This window comes from Scedosporium apiospermum (assembly GCF_000732125.1).
Source record: "Scedosporium apiospermum strain IHEM 14462 chromosome Unknown SEQ_SAPIO_0087, whole genome shotgun sequence".
NCBI lineage: Eukaryota > Fungi > Ascomycota > Sordariomycetes > Microascales > Microascaceae > Scedosporium > Scedosporium apiospermum.
In genome coordinates, this window is record NW_015971788.1 from 977,489 (window position 1) to 994,117 (window position 16,629).

Sequence of the window (16,629 nt, forward strand, 5' to 3'; positions counted from 1 at the left end):
CTCGCCCTCTCTCCCTTCCGCCGGGAAGGCTGGTGTTCCCTTCAGGTACAGCCGTGGTGGGAGGAGGACGAAGTTCTTAATACGGGCTCTGGGTTGGAAAGGAGGAGCGGAGAATTTTCTTTCTTTGTTCGCCAACTGGATAAATGCGTCGGTGAAGAGGAGAGTTATTACAGACTGGAACCGGAGTCTTAATTAATCTAACAGAAGGGGTGGATGAGCTTAATATGGGCATTGCCGGACCTGGATAGGGTCCGTTTATATCCAAACTCCTCAACTGCTTCCTATTTATCCGCAGCTGGGAACTGCACAGATGAGGAGGGCCATATTTCCCTTCTGCAGAGACATGCACCCTTTCCTCCGAAAGGATAGGATGAATTTTACCCCACATCCAAAATCTGGAGAGCCACGATCTCTAAAGATTTCTCGACTCATATGTTCTGAGATCAATCGGGGGAGCTAATCTTAGGAGTGGGAGGTAGGCCACCCAGCAGATATGATGATCTTCCGGGCAAGAACGAGAAGACGATCGATCTACGTGGATCGACGTGTACATCAGCAGTCGGATCGGTTTCTTTATACACCATGGGAGATGAGAATAGGGAGAAGAAGGCAAATAGAATGCACCACTCTAATCAATTGATCTCCCGACTGAGGACGAAACTCTGCTACCTCGAGGATCATCGCTCGCAGTCTATACAATGGGTGTTCGACCGCTTCGTTCTCGAATACCGTTAATACGTCCTAATATTATTAAAAAGGGTTAAGGGACCTAAAGCATTTGCGCTGCGCTCGCCCGATGACGATACGGGAGATTTCTTAGGACGCGGATATTGACCGACCCCATTTTTGTTTGAGGGGAAATGGACAAGGCCGGTGAATGGATAGTGCCATCTCCTCCATCTGATCTTGGGTGTGTGTGCCCCCAAGACCAGTCGGCTGATGGCCTGCTTTCCCGTATAGGTCATGATGGTTTCTGGCGCAGATGAGACGGCTCAACCTCCGCATCTACGTATCGCTATTCTGGCAATATGGGAGGAAGAATACAGATTTCTTTACTCTCTGGTCCAATGTCTATCTGGGCGGTTCTGGCTATCTTTCAGCCGCCAATTCTGAATTTGGGAGTCCATCGCCGGACGGTTTCGTCGAGCGGCAGCGGCCATTAACGGGGATCCTGCTCTCTGCAGTCGGGCAGTCTAGTTCCTGATTTGACTTTTTTTTTTTTTCTTCTGGATTTCTTCCATTGAGCCTCTGCGCGTGCCACGTCTTGGTGTGTTTCCTAGCCGGTCACTCCTTTGGGGAGATGAGGGTGTGTGGTGTTTATATTCCCGCGAGCAGTACTTACACCATAGCCCGTATATATATCCGGGCTTTGTTTAAGTCTATATATTATTACTTTCTCCAATTTAGAGAGGAGGACTGGGCATCTTATTCCCGATATATAAGTAACTTGTGAAAACGAATCAATCCCTCCATGAAGCAATCTTGACCTCCCCTACCCTGTTCTTGCACTCACACGTTCGTCAATCGTGATTGTGAGCAGCTTCCATTCCTTACCCCCTCCATTCTTTCCATCCAAAGCCAATCCTCGACCGGAACCCACAATGAGATTCACAGACATATCCCTCGCGGTCCTCGCCGCCGCCCACCCCGCAACCTCCACGCCCCTCCAATGGGCCAAGCGCCAATTCGGCGGCTTCCCCGGCTTCGGCGGCGGCGGTGCTGGAGCCGTCAGCGGCGAAATCACCGTCGACCTAACCAAGACCTACCAAAAGATGGACGGGTTCGGCTTCTCCCTGGCCTTCCAGCGCGCCAACCTCATCACCAACAACCCGAGCGAGAAGAACCGCGACGAGCTCATGGACCTGCTCTTCAGCACCGAGAAGGGCGCCGGGTTTTCGATCCTCCGGAACGGTATCGGGAGTTCGCTCTCGAGCGAGAGCGATTGGATGAATACTTTTGCGCCGGATAATCCGGGGAGTCCGACGGCGGAGCCGACGTATAAGTGGGACGGGAAGGATAGTGGGCAGCTTTGGGTTGCGAAGACGGCGGTTGAGAAGTATGGGTTGAAGTATGTTTATGGGAACGCGTGGAGCCCGCCGTTTTACATGAAGGTGAGGATCTCTCTTGCTTTCGTTTTGGACTTGGACTTTTACCTTTTTTTTTTAGTCCTATTATTGGGACGGGGGTTTCTGGGTTTCCTTCTCAATTTTGGCGCATACAGACTAATGTGAACCACTGGGACAGACCAACAATAACGAAAACAACGGTGGAAACCTCAAGACGGAGTGGTACCAGGCCTTTGCCAACTACCTCGTCCAATACGTCAAGTTCTACGCCGAAGCAGGAGTGAACATTACGCATCTCGGTCCCATGAACGAGCCTGACTTTTCGTACGTTTCAACCCCCTTCCCCCTTTTTCTCTCCATCCCAGAATCCTATTCCAGCTAACACGCACCAGCGCCTCCTACGCCTCAGCCCTCTGGAACGGCAACCAAGCCGCCGAATTCATCAAAGTCCTCCAGCCCACAATCGAGCGCGAAGGCCTCGCCTCGCAAGTCGGCATCGCCTGCTGCGAAACCGGCGGCTTCAGCCAAGCCGGGGCCATGGTCAACGCCATCAAGGGCGCGGGACAAGAGTCGAGCCTCAAGGCGGTGACGACGCACACGTACCTCAGCGCGGCGAACGGGCAGATCAACACGGTGGCTCCCGTGTGGTTCTCGGAGCAGTGCGATTTGAACGGGCAGTGGTCTACGGCCTGGACCGGGGGAGGGGCCGGGGCTGGGTTGACGTGGGCGAATAATATTATGGATGCTATTATGAATCACAATGCTGGAGGGTATCTTTATTGGGAGGGGGTTCAGTGGCCGAATCCGAACACGAATGTGAGTTCTCTCTCCGGTCTCTGTTCTCTGTTCCCCTACGGTGAGTCGGTAGACGAGAAATTGCTAACTATGAAAATCGACGACAGGAAAAAATCATCCGCGTGGACCAGCAAACAGGCAACTACGAAGTAGCAACCCGCCTCTGGGCCTTCGCCAACTGGTCCCGCTTCGTCCGCCCCAACGCCGTCCGCGTCGGCACATCGGGCGGCTCCGGCGTGCGCGTGGCGGCCTTCAAGAACGAGGACGGCTCTGTGGCCGTCGTGCTCATCAGCCAGGGCGGCGCGGGCGACATCACGGTCAAAGTTAGTGGAGACGGCGCGCCGACGGGGAAGGCTACGGCTTGGGCTTCGGATAATGAGAGGAAGTGCGCGGAGGTGGAGGTTACGGTTGCGGATGGGGCTGTTACTGCTGCTGTTGGGCAGAGTTCGATTACGACGATCCATATTGCAGCGGCGGAGGCTGAGGCTGAGGCTCCGGCTGCTGAGGTGCCTGCGGAACCGGCTACACCTGCTGATCCTGCCGAGCCTGCCGAATCTGCTACGCCTTCTGCACCTGCCGAGCCTGCCGAATCTGCTACGCCTTCTACACCTGCGGAGCCGTGAGATGATTAGGAGGGAATGAAGATAAATGGGGGCGGGTTGGGGAGATTATCTTTTTATTTTATTTTATTTTATTTCTTTTCGGGGCTGTGAGCTTTTCTTCTCGTAACCTATACGACGTACGTCTCTCTATCTATATGCTATTTTTCCGCATGAGTCGATCGCCTTAAGAGAATGAAATGACGATGGCGTGCTTTGCTTGGCAAGGAGAGATTGTACTTTAGTTTCAATGGTGATTTTAAAACCCCTGACTTCGGAGATGATTGTTCTTGCATCCATCAAAAAGAAAAATCTCATATCTTGTGTGCGCTCTTGAGAAACGATCTGCGTCGGCCTCCGGAACGCTGCATCGGCGACCACCACGACACCTTCGGCCCCGCATCACCGCCGGTCTTGGTCCGATACTCTCATTTCATCTCCGCCCCGCCCCCGCCAAAAATTTCGTAATTTTCAACATCACCCTAAAGACCTCAAAGACTCATTCATCCCCCTCCACACTTTACTCCCACCCTCATCTCAATTTCAACGCACTCTTCCCGGATTCAGTCAATTACAAACTGCACAGTAAGAAAGGAAGAGAATTTAAAAATGGGAAAGCCCACGGTCGACTACTCCCTCTACCTCGTCACAGACTCAACCCCCGCCATCCTCGGCGAGCGGAACCTCGTCTCCGTCGTCGAGGCCGCTCTCAAGGGCGGCGTCACGCTCGTGCAGTACCGCGACAAGACGAGCGACACGCGCGTTCTTGTCGACACGGCGAGGGAGCTGCACGTTGTGACGAAAAAGTATGGCGTGCCGTTGCTGATCAACGATCGCGTGGATGTTGCGTTGGCTGTTGGGTGTGAGGGGGTTCACATTGGACAGGATGATATGGGTGAGTTTTTTTGAGAATCTCCATCTGCCGGGATCACTGGAGAATGATTCGGTGCTGAATATACGTAGGTCATGAGAGAGTGATAATGAATTTGCTAATGTATGATGATAGATCTACCTACAGCCAGGAAACTCCTCGGCGACGACAAAATCATAGGCGTCTCTGCCTCCACCACCCAAGAAGCCCAAAAAGCCTGCGATGAAGGCGCAGACTACCTAGGCATCGGTACCATCTTCTCAACCTCCACGTACTCTATTTCCCCTCCCCCATCCCCACAGACCACGAAAAAAAAGAACAAACTTGCTGACATCCCCCCCAGCAAATCCAACACCAAAAACATCATCGGCACCGCAGGCCTCCGCACCATCCTCTCCTCCCTCGCGCAGACCCATCCCACCACCCCGACCGTCTGCATAGGCGGCCTCCACCCCCATAACATCCAGCGTGTGCTCTACCAATCCGCCACGGACGGCAAGGCTCCCGACGGCGTGGCCCTCGTCAGCGCCATCGTGGCGGCTGCTGACCCCGAAGCGGAATCTCGCAGGCTCCTCGAGCTAGTGAGGACGCCGCCGGCGTTCGTGACGAGGAGCGCGGGTGCTGGTGAGAGGGTGGAAAGTGTTCGGGTGGTGCTTGACTTGGTGGGGGAGGTTGTTGGGGCTGTTGATGGCGGGAATCCTTTGTCGCATAATATGACGAATTTGGTGCGTAGATGTCGCCCTGTGTCCCAGAGAGAGATACTAACAACGACAACTGGGGTAGGTTGTGCAAAACTTTGCGGCCAACGTTGCGCTTGCCGTGGGTGCCTCGCCCATCATGGCCAATTATGGCGAGGAAGCGGCGGACCTTGCCAAGTTAGGAGGCGCACTCGTCGTCAATATGGGGACTGTTACCCCCGAGGCGTTGGTGAACTACGAAAAGGCCTTGAGGGCGTATAATCTTGCGGGAGGACCGGTCGTCTACGATCCCGTTGGGTGAGTTTTCCTCCACAGAAATCGCAAAAAAAAAAAAAAAAAAAAAAAAAAAAAAAAAGAAAAAAAAAAAAGAGAAGAGACACAAGTCCAAAAAGCTGACGGAAAGCCAGCGCCGGAGCCACCGCGGTCCGCCGCAACGCCGTCAAAACCATCATGGGATTAGGCTACCTCGACATCATCAAGGGCAACGAAGGCGAAATCCTCACCGTCGCCTCCCTCACGGCCCCCGACTCCCCACAACAGCAGCAGCAGCAGCGCGGCGTAGACTCCTCGCACAAGCTCTCCGTCGCCGAAAAAGCAACCCTCGTATCGACGCTAGCGCGCCGCGAGCGCAACATCGTCGTCTGCACCGGCAAAACGGACGTAGTTTCCGACGGCACGAGGACCTTCGCCGTCTCCAACGGCCACGAGATGCTGGGCAGGGTGACGGGGACGGGGTGCGTTCTCGGGACGACCATCTCGGCGTTTGCGGCTGCGTACGGCGGGGATAGGTTGGTCGCCGTGGTGGCGGCTTTGGTGGTTTTCGGGATTGCTGGGGAGAGGGCGGCGGAGAGGGAGGGGGTTGTTGGCCCGGGGGGGTTCGTGCCGGCTTTTCTTGATGAGTTGTTTAGGGTACGAAAGGAGACTGTTGCGGGGGATTTGGAGTGGTTGAAGAGGACTAAGGTCGAGAAGTTGTGATGGATGTGCTCGGAAGAGAGTAGGGGTTGGGGGCCGAGAGCTCAGGGTTGGGGTGTGGGTAAGCTGGCTGCAGGTGTCCAAGGGTTGATGTTCTTGGAGAGCATTTCTAGTATTTCTACTATATTTACAGGTGCATTGAGAAATGTGAATGGAGGCAGGCGTCTTTTCGAGCAGTAGCAGCAGTAGTTCTCTAAGCTTGAGGAGGTCTGAGGGTCTATGACGCTGGGTATTCTACTATATCGTTTCCCTCCCAACCCTCTTACTGAGAGGATAGGAGTGTAGGAGCTGGGCTCACACATGGAGTGGTTGAGTCGACATTATCCATCTGATCCATCTAGACCTCCTGTTCTAGATCCTCTAACCTGGGGAAAGAAAAAAAAACAACAGAAGAAAGAGAACCTGCAGAGTCGTTCGATTGCATGCAAGCCGATCACACTTCTCTGCAGCCCCAGCTCCGCCGAGCCCAAGCTAGAAGTGGATAGAGATCCCCCATCTATTCCAAATAAATGATCCCAGGTGAGTGGGTAGTGAATGCGCAACACTAATGTACTCGGTAAGTCTCCGCAACTCTCCGCAAACTCTCCGTAACTCTCGTCGTCTACTTTTCCCGGCAGCCAACGTCTTGCTCCGTCCAAGTATAGATACCGAGGTGCCGAGGTACATCCGCAGCTAATTCTGGGGCTTCTCGTCCCATCGGAGATCAATCGATGCCGCCGTGCGCCCTATGACCCCATAAAAGGCCACTATCGTGTCCAAGTTCCCCAGGGTTTCTCTCTGCCCCGCAGCGCCATTCCCCCACTACGCCCCCGCAAGGATTAGTGGGGTGGAGCGCAGTGTACGCTAAGAACTCAGCGGTGTTGTACACGTAGTTTAGAGTGACCCTCCACCAGCTACAGTGGGTGGATTTAATCGACAATTGCGAACCATGTACTGTTGGAATATTTGCAGGGATATGGAAACAAAACTTAGCTCGGACCTGATCGGACAATCCAATACCGTCGGATGTCACGGAATTCCCAAAATGCCACTGTAAAACAGGCCTTTTTAGACGGCAGAGGGTCTTCCGAAGTCGCACCAAGGTCACACCATAGAAAGGAAAACGTTTTGGAAATGGGAACTGGTTTCGGCTAGGGTTTGTGACGTAGGAACTGTTTCGGCAAGGAAGAAATTACTAGGATAATTTCCATGGAATTGGCCCACTCTTTCCAACATAAAACGGAAGGCAGCGAAGGGCCAATTCCTTCCTATCTAGTCAATACAACAATGGCTCCTTCTACAATTATTTAATAGTACTACACACACTCCTAGTGATCATCACTATGCATCTCAGCCAATCGCAATATCCAATGAAGAATCCAATTGATCAATAAAATCAAGAGAATGTATGTAATCTAGGTGGACTACTTTCGCAGTTGGAAGTACATCGAATAGATCTTCCAGCTCGGAGCTCATACGAAGTACGAAGCACTAAGCTGGTGTGCGTCTAGTATAGTACTGCTACTTCGTGCTCCAACCGAACGTTCTTCCACTAAAACGTCCAGTATTTGATATTACCGTATTACAGTACCCCACCTCCGCATACGGAGTCAAGAACCACGCCAGATCATTCGGCACTAAAAAAAAAACGTCTAAAAGTTCAAAGTTCCTGTCCCCAAAGAAACCCCGCGTCAGCCAATTCCGCCAAATTCCCCCCCGCCCGCTCAACCAAGAGCAATAAGAGCTCAACGTCACCCCTGTGCTCCCTTATCCAGCTTCAACTCGGCCTTCTCTTTTTTTTTTATCTTTGCTCCTTTTCGGCTCGAAATTTTCCAGCTTTCTGCGTCTCCTTCCACAGGTTCGTTTCCGAGCTCGCCAGCTTTGCGTTAAAGCAAGAAGCCTATGAACGTCTTCCGCGCCTCGCTCCCAACTCGCCGATTCCTCCCCAACGCCTTCGTCGCAACCAGGACACCACCGCGATCCGCACCACGATACGTTCGGATTCTCCCAACAGCTCGACTCTCATCCACCATGTCTAAGCCCACTGTCGCCCATCGCATCGGTATCTCACTCCTCCTACACCCTATCTTTCCCCTTTCCAAGGCCTCTAACTAACACTTCTTCTTCCAGAGCGACCCGTCGTCTTGTAAGACCACAACGAAACATCATAGTCATCTCCGCATAACTAACGTATCTTCCGGGAAAAAGCGTCTGCGACATCCAAGAAGTATTCCGCAAGACCATCCACGAATTCGACAAAGTGTCCGTCCCCTCCCCTCCCCCCTTTCATCCCCCCAACTCACTCTCTATCTCTACTAACCCCCAATCTCCAGCATCCTCTCCTCCCAAAAACTCCTCAAACTCGCCAAAGTCCTCTCCATCCCCATCCACACAACAACCCAAAACGCCACCCGCCTCGGCCCCATCGTCCCCGAGCTCCAACCCCACCTCGGCCCCAACCCCCACCACGACAAGACCCGCTTCTCCATGCTCATCCCCCAGGTCGCCACCTCCCTCGAGCCCAACTCCTCCGTCGCCATCATCGGCATCGAGTCCCACGTCTGCGTCACCCAGACCGCCCTCGACCTCCTCAAGGCCGGCCACAACGTCTACATCCTGGCCGATGCCGTGAGCTCCGCGAATCCCGAGGAGGTCCCCGTCGCGCTGAGGAGGTTGGCCGCTGCGGGCGCCGTCGTCACGACCACCGAGGGCTGGGTTTATGAGGTTATGGGCGATGCCGCCGTGCCTGAGTTTAGGGAGGTTATCAAGGTTGTTAAGGAGACGGCGGCGGATACCAAGGTTGCGCTGAAGGCTTTGACGCCGAGGATTTAGGGGGAGGTGTGCTCTGGGTTGGAGAGTGAAGAGCGGAGAGGGCGGGTGTGATAGACTCTTTTAGCTCTGCTAGATCATGGGTATCCTGCGTGTTGCTTTTTTCCCCTGTTGTATGATTTCTTCCCCCTCGCAAGAGAAAGGGAAATACTTGAGCAAAGGTGAGAATCCTTGCTCAATGTCCAATTGTACATTTTTACTCCGAGGTTCGAACCTTCTCGGTCTACTGTTAATGCTACAGTCATGCAGTCATGTCGCACCCGTTCTTTTTACTTAACGTGTGTATGTCGGACGGTGATATCTCTCTCCTTGCCCCTCTTACGAACCCAGCAACGGTACAAATAAAATAAAAGATATCAAGATTTGTTAGGTCTATTCGCGACGACTAGCGTAATAGCTCTAGTTTTTCATTTCTTCTTCTGGCGGGACCGAAGACCCGTCTTGTAGTATCCCAGTACGAGGAGAGTCAAGTGCTCTCTCTCTCTCTCTTTCTTTCCTAGCACCCGGACTCAAAAAAAAATACTTCAAGCCAAGTTGTACCCTTCCCATCCATGTCCTGCGTAGTGTTTCCAACGTCGAACTAACCCACCCGCGTCAAGCACTAGCCTCATCAGAAGTAGGCCACGCCGTCCCAATTCCAGGGAAGGAGAACCGGCTCTAATAGTGCACTCCAGGCAGTGTAGGGGTGGGAGCAAAACAAATATCAAAGACCACGCGAAACTAGGGAGAGACGACAAGCATGCGGTAGAAGCAACGAAGCAGGCTTTAAAAGTCCGGGCGAGCCCCATCGAAGATCTGCAAAACAATAACAAAAACCGGACAGGGGCTCAGTACCTCCGACATGCCTACTCGCCCGACGGTCCCGCCTTCTTCATCCACGAGAACGCCGACGCCCCTCCTATCGGGTTAGCCGATCTCGGCAGACTCTGCGATCCCCGCGCCTCTCGTGATGGCAGCGTCGGCGTATGCCCCGTCCCCGTCGGCGGCTGCTGCGTCACCGGTGACCTAGCTTCGCCGAGACTCGCAAGACTCGCGACGCTGGCCGTGCGCTTCGTGTCCCAACGAAGCGTGCCACCACCAGAGCTCGAGCTAGTGCTAGTCTCGCCTGCTGCTCCTCCCGCTGCCCCCTGACTCTTGCGTCGCGTTTCTCCACCGTTTCGCGATGGCGGCGGGGGTTCGTAAGAAGCCCCCGTGCGCGCCGACGAGCTCGACTTGAGAGGCTTCAGTACCTTCATGTTCCGGCCGCGGGTGCCTGCTGGCTGGTATCCGCTCAAAGGCCCGCTTTCGCGCTGCCCAGCCTCGTTCCCGTTGGCCGTTCCCTGTCGCCATGAACCCCAGATTCCCGATGCCGTGTCGCGACGAGAAGACTCGGTCGATTGCCCGTCCGCTCCGTTGCTCGTCGACATGTGCGTGGAAGCCACGTCTTCTCGGCCGCTCGTATCTGTACCGTCGAGCTTCTTATTCGTCGTCGTCGTATCCTTCTCTCGGGTATCGTTGTCATCTACCTCGCTTCCTCGATGGGACCCTGATGCAAGCTTATTGTTCGAAATCGCACGAGCGGGCGCGTCAGTAGTCGGCGAAATCGCATGATGGCTTGAGGAGGCATCCATGTCCTTCCGCAACTCCGACACGACGCTCCCATCCCTAGTGGTGGTGGAATTCCCCGCTTCTTCATCGCGAGACACCGTCTTCTGATCGCCGGAAACAAACGGCGCTGCTGCCGCATTGAGTCTCAGCTTCTCAGGAAGCACGTTAATCGTGCAAATATTCTTAAACACGTTCTCGTCCTCCGGTCGCACAAACGGCACCGTCAGCCTGCTCCTATCGTTCCCGTAAAGAACAATCTGATTCCGAGAAAGAAGCACGTCCGCCGAATGCGCTCGCAGGGCATCGCTGCCAATGAAGATGCGGATGCCCTTCTTTGGGTCTGCGCCGCTGCCGCCGTCGGGCTGGTCCCCCCTTCCCATGATGTCAAACGTCACCGTCATGCTGGGGATATGGATCTCGTGCGACGGACTCTGCGAGCGACTGGCTTGTTGAGATACAATGGCTTCGGCGAGATATACCGGTAGCGTGACACGAGTGATGCCATCGAATCCCATCTCGGCGTCCTCCAAAAGCCCGAGGCTTTTGACCAGCGAGTACTCGACCGTCGACCTACGCGAGCCCGTGCAGACGTCGGCGTAGAGTAGCATGTCGTGGGCAAACTGGGTCGTCAGCCAGCAACGGATAATCGAAGGGACCGAACTAAGGGAGAAAAGCGCAGGGAGCGGCTCGGGTATGCTCAGAGGCGACTCGGCGTCTCCGCCAACACTACTAGCTCGTCCTACAGAAGGCGCAGAGTGCAACGAGTGAACGCTATGACCCGCCGAACTGTGTCTGCCATCCGACTTGTGCGAGAATGAGCGCTCCATCAAGAGGCCGCTGCCGGGACGGACAAACTCTCCCGAATGCCGGCTGTTCTGCACGCCGCCGCCACCCCAGCTGGACCCGTGCAAAGCACTCTCGTCAAACCGAACACTATTGGCACGCGAAGCAGCTCCGCGTCGGACTGGTTCCTCATCGGCAGGTGGCAGGTGAAGCGAGCCCATCAGATGGCTGTCGAAGTCATCTAGGTCATCATCGTTGGGAGGCATGGAAACGGGGCCTAGAGAAAAATCACACAACGTCAGATGTTAGTTGCCATGCTATACAGATGAAGAACAGAACAAGGCCTGAAACCCCGGTGCGAAAAAAGAAAAGAAAAGAAAAAGGCAAACCATACCATGTTGAGGGGTAGTAGCTAAGACGCCTGGGAATGGCGACCAGGCAGCCTTGATGGCAGCATCATCAGCTTGACGGCGCTCCAGACGGAAGAGTCTCTCTGCGTGGTTGGCTTGGGTATGTTGCAGGTGCTTCAAGTCCATTTGAATGCCGTTGATTTCGTCACGGGTCACCGCAAACCGTTGATCCATGCCGTCAACGAAGAAGGAAATCTCGTCACAGACACGGACAGGGGCGGCCTGGGTAACGGCGAAGGCTGGGCGCAGGAATGGAACGATCTCTTGGTCAATGAAGTGTAGAGTGTCTCAGAATCGGTTGGCGCGTTGCCCGGCAGGGTGAGACTCCTGGAACGCAAATCGAATTTGTGTTACCGAGGGAGAACAAACGGACGCGTGGCGAATGGCGGGGCTTCAGGCCAGCTTGACGCACTTCACTAGAGAACTGGCTTCAGTTGAGCTTGGGCAGATTCCATCTACAGAGCGTTGGTGAACGGCTCGCGGTGTGTTCGAGGAAAGTCGTACGGTCCTCGTTCGGCCACTCGGTGGGGTTTTCGCGTGAATAGGATAGCTCTGGGATCCAAGAATATCGTTGTTTACGAGGACCCCCTCGTCCACCACATCGCACGAAAAAGACCTCGAGGTCTTTGACGGCGATGTCCTTCCTTCTCTCGTTGTTCTTGGGGAGATAACGGCAGACAGCGATTATCGGCAAATTAATTTCTTCGTCCCTAGAAAATCGCCAAGAATAGGAGTCGGCGGGTTAAAAGTCACGACAGTGGGTAGGATAGCGTCGGTGACACAACAAGGCTGCTGCAGGTGGCAGATGGCTCGAGCTGAAGGATATCTCTAAGGATGTTGCAGCTAAAGATGGAGCTTATTAACCGGCACCAAAAGTGTTGTCGACGAAATCCGATAATTTCGGGGCTCTCTTCAGAGTCTCTGGATTCGAATAATCGACGCAGCTAGAAAATAGGCAGGGCACGCAAGTAAAGCTTGCGAAGTTTGTCGCGGGAGGCTTGGCCGATGAGTCGTTGCCACAAAGTTTGATTTCGTAATGAGCAAGGCGGGCGTCGTGCCTAATCAGGCATACAAATCGTAAACTCGGCAGGAAGGGTCGAGTCGGCCGGGAGGTCGCGGGGGGCGCAAGCTGCGTGTGGGAAGAGCGTGGTCGAAAGGGGGAGAGATTGTTGACAAGTTCGGAGGTGGGCGATCGCGGGTTGTGGTGATATTGAGTTTGTGGGGGCGGTCAGAGGACGCAAGGAGTCGTTGAACAGATCGAGGTCGAAGGAGAGGATGTTATTTTGTTTCTATTTGTAGCCAAGAGCCAAGGTTGAGATGTTGAGGATGATGGATATTCGAAGTAACGGCCTGAGGAATGAGGAATGCGAAGTTGAAAATTGAAACGTCGAGACTCTGTACTTCGTACTTCGGACGAAGTACAAACATTAGCTGGCCGAAGGGGGGGAGAGCAATCAAAGATACTTCCAAGGAAGGCTTTGGAACCTGGTTAATTTGGCAGGCACGCTGCACAGTTCCAGCCTGGTTGAGCCAGCCAATCTTGTCGGAGCGGAGCACCTTGCGAGGTGTACGGAGTACATTGTGCTGCGAAGCCCGGCTTTTGCACTGTGGCTGGATGGAATTGCTGATTCAGCCATCTTGACGTGCGACTTGCGACTTGCGAATCAACGTTTTACTTTGTATGGAAGAATCTCGACTCCCACATTTCGAAATGTGGGAACGTGGGGTTGGGGAAATTAGCTTCAGGCACCGGAAAGAGCTCCATCAGTTCATATCTTCAGACTTCAGGGGTTAAGTCTACCGGATCTGCATTCGAGAAGCGTAATTGGCAAGTCCATTTAGACTCCACTTATCAATTGTATCGGATAATCTCAGATCTCTAGTGAAGCGCCCCAACCACCATCTGGAGTGTCCACTGCGAAACCAGGATGTCTCTCACTCGGGTGGATTGATCAACTTCCAGTCCGGATGCACATACCCAGCCCTCTCCTGCTCCGGTGCCTTCGCCCAGTCTCCCTCAACCTTCGGCTTCACAATCTCATAAAATACTCTGTAAGCATCTCCGCTCATGTGTAATCCATCCCGCAAAAGCTTCTCCAGCCCCCCTTGCTTGCCACACTCCGGCGTTCCCAGCACTTTTCCTGCGCCGCCGTCAAATCCGGGAGTCAGCTCGATCGCCTTGTCCATGATGGCCTTGTAGAGGTCCACAATCTCTACGCCAACCTCGCGGGCCACCTCTCGGGCGGTTTCCGAGTACTGGGCGCTGATCTTGGCCGTCCGTGTCCCCTGTGGATGGCCGTTGCTGATGTCCTGCTGCGAGGCATGAATCTCGTCGAGAGGAGGAGGCGCCACGATGAAGATCTTAGGGTTGTGGCTCGTAATGATGGGGTGCGTTACGATCTGCCTAAGATTCTCTTTGAATTTGTCGATTGGAACGCCCTGGGTCGTTGAGGGCAGGGGGATGACAGCATCGTTGGCTCCAAGGAGCACGAACTGTGGGGAGAAGAGAAACCCATGTTAGTCCGTATGCACGATATCAACCCTCCCTGCGATCAGCGAAGCATTGTCGCTCAGTACGATGCGGGGGACGTACAAAGTATTCTATTCGTGCGGTGTTGTCTGAAGCAGGCGCAAAGATCTCAGGGAGGAGTTTGACAGCGTTGGCGGTGTTATACCCTGAAAATCCTCGATTGACGACATCATACCGGCGGATAACTCCTAGAGGCAGCTATAGTAAGCAGCCGTAGTTATACTGGAGTTTTCCGCTTCCTGGGTGTGAAAGGGCTGGGACTTACGATGTTGCAGCTCCCCCTGAAATGAGAAACCATCTTGTACTTCGGCGGCGCCCTGCACAAGCGAGTCGCCGAAGAACACGATCTGAGGATACAGTTTCTACCACGCGTGAGTGCTTATATTCCCAGCTCGAGAGAAGTCAAGTCTGGTCCGTAAGACTCGAGGGCGTGGGTGTAGGTGAACTTACAACCATTGTTCGAGCCTCCAACATCAACCCAACTAGGGATATAGTTCCAGAAGAGAGGGTATTCACAGGGCCGTAGTTATAATTGGACGAATTGACTCGTAAAAATTGGGCCAAGTACGAAAAAAGAGTTTCTCAGGTCGGGTACGATATCGACTAATGCGTTGGGGCAAAATCTAGCGCAGGAAGCGGGGTTGCACCAAGGCGAAGAGGAGATTCTTTTCCTTGCTTCTTGTGCAGTAGTGTAGTTCGTTCCTTCCACTCACAACATCACATCTTTTCCATTGCCGCTTCCGTGAGAATGATCACAGGTTTACCTTCTATAAGAGCACATGGTTGTTGAAACCATTGAGCACTGTGATACCCGAATTAACTGTATTGATAAAGTTTTCTTTTAGAGTCCCCTTGAGTCGAGTGTGATTCAGACAAGCTCTCTTCGGCCTCGGTTGTGTCCTCGCGAGGTTCTCGAGAGATGGTGGTGTCGATGTTCGAACACTTCCTAGTCCGTTCGGGGAGGAGAACTCGGCAATCGCGGGCTTGCTTTGTTGGGTATGGTCAGCAGGGTCGGATGGAATCGGGTTTCCTTTAAAAGAACCCTATCCACTTCTTCAACAAACCTAGGAGAAGTTAAGACACATTTCCTATCCGTTTCCTTTTGCCCTTCTTTTTCTATTTTTCCACCAAGGCAGCGTCGGCTTTTCAAGAGCAGCTCCGCGTCACTAGTGTTGGCTTGTGTTGACCTGCGATTAATCCATCACTGCGACGCGTATCGTCTCGCTGCTGAAGACCATTCATTTTGCACAAGAACGCCTCAGCGCACGGCAGTCGCATCCCCCACATGGCTGTTTTGCACTTGCTCGGCGTGTGGTGGGGAGAATAATTGGCCCTAGCCCCAGGGATGGGACCCCATCGTCGCACAAACAATGTCCCTCGCATCACCCGGATCATGCTGTAGCCCCTGGCTTCTAGCTCAAGCGTGACATCCCCCATGAAACTCGGAAAACAACAGACCTACTTCGTACAGCGCGCTTGGATCGGATCGCCGCATGCGCTTAGGCAAGGAGGTACCCGCGCATCTCGTAACGGCGGTGAAAGGAAAGACCGTAAGACCTACAGTTGGAACCTGGACGGTTCCTCTAGGCTCAAGCCACCCCACCACCCTCCTTTGGCAATGTATACCACAGGTATAGCCTACATGGCCTGGTCGCTGACCCTTCTTGCTCGTCGGAACTACCAACAATGGCAAACCCACACACTTGCTCTCCATGCATCGCCATCCAAGTGTCTACGTCTGTGAATTCATGCCCGACCCGTCATACTCGAAGAAGAAAGGGATGCGGCATCTTTGAGAAGGCTGTGCAGATCTTGATCTTGAGAACAGATTTCTTCACCGCCGCCTGTGTAGGGTATGAGCAACCGATAAGTGAGGTGTCAATGGCGAGTGGTTGGTCCGAAGACCTATACACCATTACAAACTTCCGCCTCACGATGGAGATTCAATCTGACAACGTGAAATGGCGGAGGAGAATCGCGTAGAAGACGGGACGAAAAGGCAGGAGGCCAGGCCCCCTGCGAGTTCAGCCCTCGCAATGCCGGTTCGTCCGATGATTTGCTTCGATCCAGATCAGTACCATGTACGGGAGCGCACATTTCCCCGCGGGTCCGCCTGTATGCAAGCAATAGCCTCTTAGCTGGCGGTTTGTCACTGCCTAACATGCGGGATAAGAGCCATTGTGGCAGTGTGTTCACCGGGTAATCGCGTAGACCCAGGGCGTGGATAGAGAAAGGGAGAGAAATTGGCACCTCGGTACGGTCGGGAAAGCCTTCGCAGACTTCTAACCGTTGCTAAAATACATCTTTGCCCATAGCGAATCCACGCGATTCGGAGTACCTTCTGCACGTGCTGCCACTCGGAGCGTCTCACGGATGGTACATCGGATCAACTTTGCGCGGCGGATTTTAAGCTGATGTGACAGGCGACAACAGGGCAAGGAATAGTGCCACGATAGGTTGACCCCCGGCCAGCCCCTTTTATGAAATGAAGAGGCGTGTGTGGTGTAGAT

General features: G+C 53.8%; 4 protein-coding genes across 4 annotated transcripts; 3 read left to right on the forward strand and 1 right to left on the reverse strand.

Moving 5' to 3' along the window:
• Window positions 1–1,601: 1,601 nt before the first annotated feature.
• Window positions 1,602–3,484, forward strand: SAPIO_CDS2970 (uncharacterized protein; the record flags this gene model as incomplete). Its single annotated transcript, XM_016785864.1, has 4 exons — window positions 1,602–2,111; window positions 2,245–2,390; window positions 2,459–2,882; window positions 2,969–3,484. The coding sequence occupies 4 exons, from the start codon at window positions 1,602–1,604 to the stop codon at window positions 3,482–3,484; spliced, it is 1,596 nt and encodes a 531-aa protein (XP_016644646.1).
• Window positions 3,485–4,069: 585 nt separating this feature from the next.
• On the forward strand, window positions 4,070–6,004 carry SAPIO_CDS2971 (putative thiamine biosynthetic bifunctional enzyme; the record flags this gene model as incomplete). The annotated part of the gene is made up of 4 exons (XM_016785865.1): window positions 4,070–4,355; window positions 4,467–5,056; window positions 5,115–5,326; window positions 5,437–6,004. 4 exons carry the CDS (start codon window positions 4,070–4,072, stop codon window positions 6,002–6,004), a joined length of 1,656 nt encoding a protein of 551 aa, XP_016644647.1.
• A 2,007-nt stretch (window positions 6,005–8,011) lies between these two features.
• SAPIO_CDS2972 (uncharacterized protein) lies at window positions 8,012–8,812 on the forward strand (the record flags this gene model as incomplete). The annotated part of the gene is made up of 4 exons (XM_016785866.1): window positions 8,012–8,042; window positions 8,111–8,126; window positions 8,189–8,242; window positions 8,314–8,812. 4 exons carry the CDS (start codon window positions 8,012–8,014, stop codon window positions 8,810–8,812), a joined length of 600 nt encoding a protein of 199 aa, XP_016644648.1.
• Window positions 8,813–9,654: 842 nt separating this feature from the next.
• Window positions 9,655–14,575, reverse strand: SAPIO_CDS2973 (uncharacterized protein; the record flags this gene model as incomplete). Its single annotated transcript, XM_016785867.1, has 8 exons — window positions 9,655–11,456; window positions 11,574–11,828; window positions 12,662–12,878; window positions 13,012–13,213; window positions 13,568–14,082; window positions 14,183–14,307; window positions 14,385–14,466; window positions 14,570–14,575. 8 exons carry the CDS (start codon window positions 14,573–14,575, stop codon window positions 9,655–9,657), a joined length of 3,204 nt encoding a protein of 1,067 aa, XP_016644649.1.
• Window positions 14,576–16,629: the final 2,054 nt, after the last annotated feature.